This window comes from Dipodomys ordii, unplaced genomic scaffold (genome assembly GCF_000151885.1).
Source record: "Dipodomys ordii isolate 6190 unplaced genomic scaffold, Dord_2.0 Scaffold148, whole genome shotgun sequence".
NCBI lineage: Eukaryota > Metazoa > Chordata > Mammalia > Rodentia > Heteromyidae > Dipodomys > Dipodomys ordii.
Window position 1 is genome coordinate 2,219,539 of NW_012267364.1, and position 12,676 is coordinate 2,232,214.

At 35.3% G+C, this 12,676-nt stretch overlaps 1 protein-coding gene across 2 annotated transcripts in view; it reads right to left on the reverse strand.

Annotated features, from left to right (window-relative positions):
• The window catches only part of Ccser2 (coiled-coil serine-rich protein 2), an 86,270-nt gene that overhangs the window by 16,804 nt on the left and 56,790 nt on the right, over window positions 1-12,676 (reverse strand). For both annotated transcript variants that reach the window (XM_013032093.1, XM_013032092.1), the window contains exon 7: window positions 6,217-6,306. In XM_013032093.1, the coding sequence (XP_012887547.1) occupies window positions 6,217-6,306 (90 nt within the window). The remainder of the gene's footprint in view (window positions 1-6,216; window positions 6,307-12,676) is intronic.

The following is a 12,676-nucleotide window of genomic DNA, read 5'->3' on the forward strand; positions in this document are numbered from 1 at the left end:
TTTGCAAAAAAATGCATCTCCCAGGCAAGAAAAATAAGATGGGTTCCTTCCTAGTAAAATTGTGGTGGTTATGAACTTGCTAAACTTTCCCCTGGGCAAATGGTAAGCATTTAATATGATTTCTGTGTTGCACTTGACTTTACATCTTTTATAGTTTTTGAAGTTATAATGGGAGCATATCTGACTCAGTAAACCTGAAGCATGAAAACTTAATTCTAAGTACAAAGGATTGCTCAGAATATTCATTCTATTTCCACTGCTGAACTTGTAAATTATATGTATGCACTATATAGGCAATGATGTGGACTAATCTTTGATTTAGTATTAGAAACTAAGTTTAACAAAACATCTGAAATGTATATTGATAATTTCTTTGCCTTTCTTTGTATAATAGTGCTTAAAACAACAGAGAAAACAGTGTTGTACACAATCTGAGTTTTCACTGCTAGCATCTTTTCACTGGACTAAGATACTGACAAAAATCTGTTTCTTCCTACACTCAGTTTTCATTGGAAAAATAAATAATAAAGGATTTGAGAGTGTGTACCCAGGAACTTTTAATTTTTGGAAGGCTTTTCTAACTTAAGATGATCAAATAGTTTTTAAAAACCCTATGCTAATGAAAATTCATCTATTAAAATGAAGTAATTGACTAGCAAAATGCTATTTTTAAGGCTGTGTTTGTTCACAGATCTGAAAAGACTAAGCTGTATATATAGAATGAATCTTGGTCTCTCAAAATTACCACTAACCAATAGTACTTCTAGCTCCCTTCTCACTATTCTATTCTATTCTGTTCTGTTCTACGTACGTACTTATTTATTTATTTTGGTGTCAGACCTCTGGTTTCAATTTAGGGACTGCACACTGCCCCTGAGCTTTTCTGCTCAAGGCTAGCACACTACCACTTGAGCCACAGCTCCACTTCTGGCTTTTTTGGTAGTTAACTGGAGGTTGTGCAAAAGTCTCATGGACTTTCCTGCTTGGGCTGGCTTTGAATTGCTATCACAGCCACCTGAGTAGCTAGGATTACAGGTGTGAGCAACCAAGCACCCAGCCCTCCCACTATTTTTGTGTGAATGAGTAGGCACCTTTCACTCTCTTGCTACTCTATTTTAAAATTTTTTATTTTTTTAATTTTTTTTTGGTCCAGTTGTAGGGCCTGAACTCTGGGCCTGGGCGCTGTCCCTCAGCTCTTCAGCTCAAGGCTAGCGCTCTACCACTTGAGCCACAGCGCCACTTCCAGCTTTTTTCTTTTTGCTTATGTGGTGCTGAGGCATCGAATCCAGGGCCTCATGCATGCAAGGCAAGCGCTCTACCACTGAGCCATCTTCCCAGCACCTCTTGCTAGTCTTTTTAATGAACCAGAACCATTTCACAATTCTATCTGGGTACATGTCTCAGACAAAGTTTGTATAATAATTCCAACTACGTAAATTTAACAGATCTTCACATGCCCAGAAACATAAATTACCAAATCTGGAAGACCATATATAGAATGTTAATAATGGCTGTGAGCATTTAGTATAATTGAGTGATGTAAATATTTCTTAAATAATTTTGCTTTCTTACTTTTTATGCTACAGACTAAGGGTATTGTTACTTCTTGATAGAAAAAGGACAAAAAAGGAAAAAGTCACTTTAGAAAGCCTTTTTTCCCTTTTGGCTTTGTCATTTTATAAAGTATTATTATCATTTTTTCCTCATTCTTTTGAAAAAAGACATTGAATTTTATCACATGTTATTGATACTGACATGAACTGAACTTTTTGTGGAAGCTTTTTCTTTTACATTCTTATTGAAACTACGTTTTTTCAACAATCCCCCTCTCCCCCAAATTTTTTTAAATACTAAAAGTATGTTTCCATGGTGTTAATAGTTTGAAATGTCCCCAAAGGTTCACGAGTTGAATGCCTGGCTCCCAGTGGTGATGCTATTTGGAGAGAGAAAAGGACCTGGTCCCTTCCTCTCCGCTTCCTATCTTCCAAGAGGGGAAGGATCTCCTCTGCAACATCATCCCAACAGCAATGATGTTCTTCCGCCCAGGGCACATGGTGCCAAAGAACCCTGCACTGAACCCTCTGGGACTTTGAGTCAAAATAAACCTTTTCTCCTTGGAGTTGCTTCTGTCATATATTTCTTTGTCACAGCAACTAAGTAATACAGAAAAATTAAGTTTCACAATGGACTACTACCGATCTCTACCACACACAACGGGGGCCCCCAATTAGCTCTTAATTCTCTCTTAAGGAAGTCCTTCTTGTGACCTCTTGCTGCTATCAACCATCTGTCCTCCTTTCCCAGAGGTATGACTTGTGTTCTCTTTGTTCCTTCTTGTCACCTCACTAATTGCAGCCATCCAAAAGAGAAGCAGCTATTTCCTCAAAGTGAAGAAAACCTGGCTTCGTATACAACAATACTGTAGGTAAGCTATACACTTGTACCTGTCACTTCTTAGTCTTTATGTGTAGGGGAGACTAAGGTTAATAGCAATTAGGCATAGACATATTGGAGATATTGGAAAGCACCAGGAGATGCTTGTGAGACTTATCTTCTTCAAGCTTATACTCCCAGTTTAACCTAATGCATGGCACAGTCAGCATGAAGGTGTTTGGTGATTGAGTAAGTGATAATTTTCCTTTGCTCCTTTCCTTTTTCATGCTTTGTTTTTTGCTCCTATATCCTAATGTCTATTTTATGACCATTAAGTAACACCCAGAAAATTTCCATTTTGTTGCTCTGGCAGAAGTCAGCCATTCTCTTTTGTTTCAAGTGTAATGTATTGTTATTGTAGAGGTGATGTACAGAGGGATTACAGTTACATAAGTCAGGTAATGAGAACATTTGTTTTTGAACCATGTCACTCCTTCCCTCATTCCCAGTTTTTCCCCTCTCACCCCCCGCCCCTCGCCAAGTTGTACAGTTCATTTTCCAGTGTCTAGTGAATACCACTACTATATTTGTTCACATTTTGTCCACATTTTCCGTGACCCACTAACCCTCCCAAACACAAATAATCTAACAAATAAGACAAAAGGAAAAGATAACAAAAGCAGCATTTTTCAAAATCAACTCTAAGAAATGAAAACAAGAGATTTTATTTTGTTGTTGTGGGTTTTGTTGTCTTTTCTTTTTGTCATGTTTGTCTACCTCTCCCTTTCCTCCAGAAATTCCTAGCTGGGATGTCTTGTCTTATTTTGCTCACTTTTTCTTTTTTTTTTTCAAATTCTTTATTGTGATTAAATGATTACATAATTTCTCAAATTTCACAGTATTGTGGGATAGTGATGCTTAGTTAAAAGACACAAACACATTCTAACTTTCATGGGGCAAATTGTCTATTGTGGTCTATAACATTTATGAGTTCTATGAGCTTTGCAATACAGTTATATCTTCCACATTGGGTGATATGTACATTTCTTTTGTTTTGCATAGCATCAGCTGTTCCCTCTTTCCCACTTGTTCCCTCCCTCCCATGGCTGCCATTGAGTTGCTTAGTTCATTTTGATCAATGTCTAGTGCTTTTGCTCACTTTTTCTTCTCCTAAATGGCAGCCACAGGCCTAAAGAAAATAACTCTTTCGCCTCCATCATTCTTTTCCAACTCCCATTGAAGCCAGATTCTTTGTGTCTGGAGGAAATTCACAAAAAAAAAAATGGTTCCCTCACAAATCTGATGTAGATTCTACAGTCAAATGACTGAGACAATGTAAAGAAGAACATTTAAATTTCCCAAAATACTGTAAGAAAGGATGAAAAACAAACTCAGATTATAACTTTTAACCTTGTCAAAGGCTTATATCAAAAATACTTTTCTTAAAATAAGACAAGATTTTTAAACAAGTGTTTTATTGCTAAAATTATGGCCTAACAAACTAAATGTTTCCAAAGAATCAAGCTGTATTTTCACACTTTCATATCATCAAAACTGTTTTAAATATGGTTAAGTTCCTAAAAAAAAGAACATTTGGAATTAAGTGTAAGTAACTTCTTGAGAAAATAATATCATTCTGATTATAGTAAATGGTTTCCCACCTAATATATTTCAAATGAAGTTTAAAGAGAAGAAACATTATTCAAAGAGTTTATCCTCAATATTTAGCACTTCATATTTAAGATTATTTAGTTAAATACACGAAACTACTTATATAGTAATTCCTGGATGAAAAAATTAATTCTACACTAATGTCATTATTTTCTTAAACATACATCTGAGCCAGGAGCTGTGGTTCACACTTGTAATTTCAGCACTCAATAGGCTCAGGCAGGAGGATCGTGAGTTTAAGACCAGTCTGGGCTGTAGAGCAAAACTCTTCCAAAACAAAAAAAAATACTACATTTATGTTTCGGACATAATCATATATTTAACTACTGCCCAACTGTTCCTTTTTACTTCTTTGCTTTACTTTCCTTGTGCCAAGGGCATTTATCCATTCTGATTTGCAAAACCTCTTGTCTTCCAAGGCTCCTCATAAAGGTTTTAGGACAAGGAACTCTGGGCTAGAAGTCAGGAATCCTGAGTATTAGCTCAGCCTCCTTTATAGTAGAAACTTTAGTAGGCCATTTAATATCCCCAGAATTTGTTAACTTATCTAAAAAAAATGAAGGTATTTAAGCTAGGTAATTCCTTCACTAGCAGACAAGCAGAGCAAGTTGAAATCTGGGTTAGGGGTGTACCACTGGAACACTGACCTTTGCCCAAGACTAGGGACACTGCCAAGTGTGGTGGTATTGTTCTGCACCAGTTACTTTGTCTAGTAAGGAGGACTGAAAATCCAGTTTCCAGAACAGTGAGATCAAGGGAGCCAGAGAGTAATATATATATAAAGACTTCCATGAAGATATAAAAGGGAATTTTTCATACTGAACAGGAATGCCAATGTACTTAGTATTGTGGCCCGAACTCACAAACATCCATGTGGAAAAACTGGAAAAATCTAGAAAGAATAGATGTCATTCATAAGGGCACAGCAAGAACTTTTCTTTTGAAATGCTGTCAAACAGGTAAATGTCAACACTGTAAAACATTATGTAATTTCAATCGATTGGTGACTTTTGCTTTTGAAAAAGCTGCCTTTACTCTTTTCACAAACCTCCTTATTTTTCCAGTAACTAACCCCATCTTCTGGACTTTATAGAATTACAGCAGCTTATATCAATGATTAACTGACCAGGTTTAGCACCCTTACATAGTGATCATTAGAGGAATCACTATTTGTGTATTCCTCAAGTGTATTTCTATCTTCAAATCTCACTTTTACTTTAAAATTCTAAGTCTAGGCTACGAAATGAACAACCAACTTTTTCTGAATAAATTCATTCTGCCATCACACCTCAACAGCACAAAAAAGTAATTATTTATTAGATGAAAAAAATTAACTATTTTATAAACTTTGAATGCCTACAGTTATAGGTTCATTTTATGGTTGAACTGATTATACTAACCTTTTTGTTTCCCCATTCACTTTTGTTACTAGGACTCTGCAGTTAAATGCAAGGCAAAAGACTGGGCCATGGTTTATCAGGCACTCTCTTAGTATGAAAGAAATCATACAATAGGATAATAATGACTAGTAGTCACATGAGGACAACCTGAACTAAGTTCCAAGAAAACTCAGTCTGAATGGTCAGGATATTTTTAGCCCTACATATGCTTTGTGATATAACATTAACAACAACAACAATAACAAACAAGGGATAGATAACTCTGTATTGTTTAGAAGAAACCATATACTAACTGCCTAAACACAACCTTTACAATCTACTCTGTGTATTAATATTTCCTAATACCCTCAACATTTTGTGAGTAGCTGTAATAGTAAAATGTATTTGGAACTTTAACAACAAAAAAAGGAATTGCTACCTCATGTCTCTTCAAAGTGTAATATGCTGCTGAACTGGGACAGCTTATATAGCTTCTGTAGGGCAGGTGAAAACATTGCTCTCCTAAAAACATGCAGTGAGAAGAGTGGACACTCAAAGAACACGAGCTACAGTGTGCAGATGGAAAAGCTAGTAAATGCACATTTGCTTATATAGAACAAGAAGCTTTAGAAAGCACACAAACACCTAGGAGACAAGAAAAAAACAAAACAACTTACCTAAGAAAAACAGCAGCCATGGCAAATTCAAAATTATTAGTGATTAGCATAAAAGAGCAAAACAAAATATGACAACAGCAAATGATAAGAGAAGAAGTCCAGAGCATGTCACTTACAGGAGTTCTTCTCCAGGGTGTTTGGGTGTACTTATCAGCATATGTACATTTTTCGCCTTTAGAGTTCTGGTGACAGTTACAACGAGTTGCCTGAAAAAAAAAACACAATTTTTATATTGGTTTAATTCTATACATACACCTTACAAGTTTAGAGGCTCTACCTAAGGTTAAAAACCAAATCAACACCAACAAAATCACACTGCCAATACATTTCTGGCTACTTTCTTGCAACAAACCGCAAGGTCTTTCAGTTGTGTACCATCTTATTCAGAGTCCTGGTCAAACATAAGCCACTAAAAGTAGCATTTCAAGTAGACCAAACTGTCCTGATAAATCTCCTCAACTCTCCATAAAACACATGATATGTGATTGTGTATGTAAATGTAAACAATATAACATGTATTATAATACTGTAATGTAATATTGTATACAATATTAAACGTACACAATATTAACTATTATTATATTAAGTAGAATATATTTGCCATATACAGCATATTAAGAATACAACTGTGAAATTTATATTATCTCTCTAAACTGTTATGATTCTATAATCACCGTTTCTTAAATGCATTTTTGATGGAGTTCTACTGATATTAAAATAGGAACAGGTCGACTGGGTATTAAATATGAACAATATTAAGAGATCAAGTGATCCACATGTGCAGTGCTATGAAGCCTCTAGAACAACATGCTGATTACTGGACTGGAATATTTTGAAAAGTCTCCCTGTGACAAAAACCCATCTAACCATCTCAATTCACAAGCATGTTTGCTATCCAAGAATTCACTGAAAGGACAATCATCTAGATGATGCAATATACATAGTACATAAACTTAGGTCTCTTATAGAATCATAAAATTCAAGCCCAGAATGAAAAGCCAATGACAGTTCTACCTTAGTATAAAGATGGAACATAACCATATTATTCGTTAAATAATCCTACTAAAAGTAAATATAGTCTCTCATAGGAAAAAATTTAAGAGATTCTAAATTACTACATCAACTTAGATGTTTCTATTTTTAAAATCATGTAAAAAAACTAATTGCAAGAGAAACATTTGAATTTCCTTATATAAGATAATCAATTAAAAAAATCTCAGTAGTACATACCCAACAAACAAAAAATGACTCAGTAGTGTGTGTGTATATATATATATATATATATATATACTAATTTATATACTAAACAAACAAAAAATGACTACCCAAGTAATTCCCTCTCCATTTGTTTTCTTTATTACTCACAGATTTTGTGTTTGGATTTTCATTTTCTGAATAGTCCCATATTCAGAGAAATATATGTTATCTCCAACAAGCCATGTCTTGCTAACACAGATGCACCAAGACAATCTTACTCCTCTCTGCTTAGGAAAGGACAAGTAACTCAAATCTAGCCAATAAAAGGTAAGAAAAGTCTGGGATATTTCTGAGAAATTGTTCCTTGATTTTAAAAATAGATAAGCTAGAGAAAACAAGTCTTTACCACAAACTGGGTGCCAGAGTGACACAAAGAACTATGGGAGACATGATGTAATCATGAAGGAGCAGCAAAGAAGGCTTAAAGAAAAACAAAACAAAACAAAAACAAACAGCTTCTATTTTCTCTTTCCAAATGACCAATAAGTGACTATGGAAAGTGATGGGACCCACAGTTTCTTGTTACTTGAGTTCACAAACATTCTTTTTTGTTTTGTTTTCTGACAAGGTCTCCTTGTGAGGCTGAAGCAGGCCTTGAACTCTCAATCCTTTTGCCTCCATCTTCCAAGTACTGGGATTACAAGCCTATACACGTATAAAGGCTGGTTCTTGTTTTCTTAAAGCCACTTTTAATGAGCGACTTCTACTTGGAACTCAAAACACCACCAGATATACACTGATTTATACTGAGTGGTTTTGGACAAGTCATTTACCTACAGCTGCTATTTATCACAGGCACAATAGGTATTAAATAGTTTAATTTGTATTTTGTTTAATTATCACAAGCTTATGTAGTCAATACTGTTCTTATTAACAACACTTACAAGAGATGCTTAGGAGAAATTATATAACATTACCCAAAACAAACAAACAACAACAAAACAACACAGTTATTGAATTTCTAAGACAGGATGTTATTCAAGGTATGACATGGTTTTCAAATGGCATTGCTACCTGCTTAACCTGTGCTCTACTTCATATTTTCATAAAGAAATTCTACACTAGCAAACTCACAAGTTTATTCTGAGAAGTCAATCAGAAAATATATCTAAATTAACTATTACCCAACTAGTATTCTTGGCACTATGAGGCTTATATGGCCAAATCTCTATAGTTTTCTGCTACATTGTCAGAGCACTGAGATTAAACTTTACATTGTCACTTTATTTTTCTTGCAGTTTTCATGCAAATATAAATTAGAGCTGAAGACATTTTTACAGTCATATAAAATACTTTAATGTTATTTTATTGTATTCTTACTCTCATTTATCATAGTTTTAAAATTAAAAATAGAAATCTGACCTTCAATGCAATGGGTGAAATAAAAACTAAAAAGTTCCCATTTTAGATCATGTTTACTTAGGGACTGATTTGAACTAACAATAATAAGATTAAAATAATGATATATTTACTAAAATTGTAAGTTACTGAAACCTTGGATGTCAAGTATTGTTCTATCAAATTACAGAGTATGTGTTGCCATCATTATCTTCATTTTACAGATAAGGGATTTGAAATACAGGGGACTGAAGTAACGTATACAGTATTGTTACAAAAGATAAAAGGAGACACAGTTTTAGAATGTGAACCTAAGTTGAATTTTACAAATATTTATTTTAGCTGAATGGGTCATAGTCTTGCCATAAATACTTTGTATTTGTCCTTAAAAAGGAGAATTACAAATGTTCTTTGAATAATATTAATAGTTTACTTGAAATAGTCCAAAGCCCTCAACAACAATCAAGGACATCTAAGAATGAACACATCTTAGAAATGTGACAAAAGACACCTTCCCAGTACAGCATTTGAGAATATTCTGGAATTTATGATGCTCAAAGAAGAGAAAAGCTAGAGAAGGTCATAGGAAGACAGATTGTATGGGCATTCAAATTTAGGAATAAATGGAGATGTATTTTTAGTAAACATAAAAAAGCATCGTAGAAGCCAGGAGGAGGAACAGAGTAAGTGGGAAATGGAACAACATAAAACAAAGGGGCATATCAGCTGCACTGGACATAGAAGAAAAAGATCTAAGCAATCCAAAGACAGCAATGGGAAGGAGGAATGACAGGGAAAGAGAGAACAGCCTACACTAAGCAAAAGGAAAGAAATGTAATCATCACCTGATGTGCAAGAAATAATCTGTATTGTCAAAGCTCATAGAATTCACAAACTTTATAGACCATGATAATGAAAATTTGTCTTGTGAAGGTTAAAATGTTTTGTGACTTTAACTAAATATCACTATTCCACAATACTGTGAAATATGTGAAATTTATATAATCGCCTAATCCCAGTTTTTTAAAAAAAAGTGAGAGAAGGGATGGTTTAGGAGTGATGGGTGACAATGTTGTCAGACATCTTATACTCATATACTGTTTTTGTAGAATCGAAACTTCTTTGTACAACTACTTAAAGATAAAGTAATAAAAATGTAAAAAACAAAACTACAGGCTTAGGAAGGTTGAGCTATACAGGGAAAATGGTTTACACTAATTTATTCTTTTTTTCCCCTGGGCAATTAGCACTCAATGGCTTGCAGGCCTTTTGCACTGTTGAATAATTAATACTTTGAGTACTCGAATAGAACATAAATGTATTGTCTGTCCTTACTCATTGAGATGTGGGTTCATCTCAAGGATTTTAAATGGGGAAAAAAAATCACACTTGACCTACCACTGCCTACCAGAACAGGAAAAAAAAAAAAAAAAGAGCTTTATACCCTAAGAGCACAACTCAACTTGGCTTTAATGAGATGAATGTGATATTTAATCTTTGATCCTAGCCAGGCACTGATGGCTCATGCCTGTCATCCCAGCTACTCAGGAGGCTGAGATCTGAGGGATCACGGTTCAAAGGCAGCCCCGGTAGCAAAGTTTGTGAGACTCGTATCTCCAATGAACCACCAAAAAAGCCAAAAGGGAAGGTATAATTCAAGTGGTAGATCACCAGTCTTGAGCAAAATAGATAATCAAGAACATGACACTCTGAGTTCAAGATCTATTATCAACACCAAGAAAAAAAATAATTGGTTATGATATTGGTAAGTCAGTAATGACTGGCAATGAAATGCAAGGTATCAAATGACTAGATTGTGTAAAGTGATTGCTGAAGTGCAAACCCAATCCCAATGAACTTTTAATTTACCATGTATCTTTTTAATTTACCACATACAAGTAACAGGAACAAGTATTTCTTTTTCTGTAATATTCACTGGAATATTGCTACTCTAAGTATTCTTTAAACTGGTTACAGTCAAAGACAAAACAGAGCTTAAGAGCTCCAGCAAACATCAACCCAGTTCTTCCTTAAAAGAAGGTTTAGCGATGCAAAAGTCAGCTGAAGTCGGGCACCAGTAGCTCATGCCTGTAACCCCAGCTACTCAGGAGGCTGAGATCTGAGGATTGAGTTTCAAGGCCAGCCCAGACAGGGAAGTCCGTGAGACTTTTATCTCTAATAAACTACTCAGAACAATATGGCTCAAGTGGTAAGAGTGCTAGCTTTGACCACAAAGAGGTTTGGGGACAGTGCCCAGGACCTGAGTTCAAGCCACAGGACTCACACACACTCACAAAAAAAAAAGTCAACTGATCTTAAATAGGTAATGGAATCTGCCTATGTCATTCAGCTGATTAATACTGAAGACAAGAAAGTCTTCTGGTGACTTTTTTCCTGTTTAAGTAGTTTAGAGAGATAAACTTTATATAGAAGGGCAATTTAATTTTGATAATGCAAAAACTGCTGTTACCTATCTATACTTTCAAGGCTTATATCCTTCAACTTTCTTCATTTGATCAAATGACTTTCTAGAGTTCTACAAGTAAACTTTATACTACTGCAATCTTTCTAATTGACTTCATTTGTCAGTGTTGAGAGTATGGAACCCCAGGATTTGTACATACTGGGCAAGCACTCAAATACTATATATAGCCCCAGCCCTTGGTTTTATAACAAGGTTCTTGCTATGTAGCCCACACTGGCCTTCGAACTCACAATCCCACTGCCTCTGCCTCCTAAGTACTGGAATTATAGGTGTGCAATAACATAGTTGGCTCTGAATGACTCCTAATTCCTTAGCTTTAAAAGTGAGGTAAAGTGGGAAGAAGGAAAGAAGGAAGAAATTTGTAAAGCACGGGCTATTTCCTTTATAGAGCAGCATTGTTTACAATCCTCTAAATTTAAGTAGAAAAAATTATACTAACATTGTTTTTAGATTCAAGAACAGGGTTATGATTTAGATACAAAGTGATCCCTACATGCTCATATATTGAAGGCTCAATCCTCAGCTAGTAGTGCTATTTTAGCGAGGTTGTAGGAGTGGGAAGTAGATCTAACTCTCAAGAAAGTAAGTGACAGAGTACATGACCTTGGGAGCTATATCTTGTCCTTACTTTCTTTTTGCCTGCTATGACGTATTTTCAGCCACATGCTCCTACCACCATGATGTTGTATCACCAGGCTCAAAAGGGTCAGGGCTATGGACTTACATTTCTGGATGTGGGAACAAAAATAAATCTTCATACCATAAGTTGTCAGGAAGTTTGTTACAGTGATTAAGTGCGTTATAGTCTAAGACAGACTTAGTCTGACAGGAACTGACGTTAAGTTTCATACAGTTCTTTTATTAAAAGCCATAATTCTGTACCATTTAAAAAAATTGGTATGATTATGATACACATATAAAGGAAGTTTCTAGCTGAATGCAATGTAGCCTCTAGAGCAATCTACAGAAAAATTATGCATACTGGTAAGCCCTTTTACAATAAATGTGACTTATAGGTTTAATATCAGAAATATTATATCCTCCAATATGGAGGATTTCAGGTACATAACTCTATAGAGTAATACTTTCATTTATCTTGTATTTTTTTCTTTTTGGGGGAGGGTGGGAATCTGTTACATACTTCTGATTTTTTTTAAATATATTTCAGCATGAAGCATGAGATGTTGCTCAGGATCACTGACAATCTTTTCAACAAGTTAGTACCAAACTAAAAAAAAAATGAAAGATTCTTAACTAAAAGAAACATAAGAGTCAGGTATAACTGCTATCATACAAAATCCTAAATTGGCCGGGCGCTGGTGGCTCACGCCTGTAATCCTAGCTACTCAGGAGGCTGAGATCTGAGGATCGTGGTTCAAAGCCAGCCCGGGCAGGAGAGACCTTGAGACTCCTATCTCCAATAAACCACCAGAAAACCGGAAGTGGCGCTGTAGCTCAAGTGGTAGAGCGCTCGCCTTGAGCTGAAGAGCTGAGGG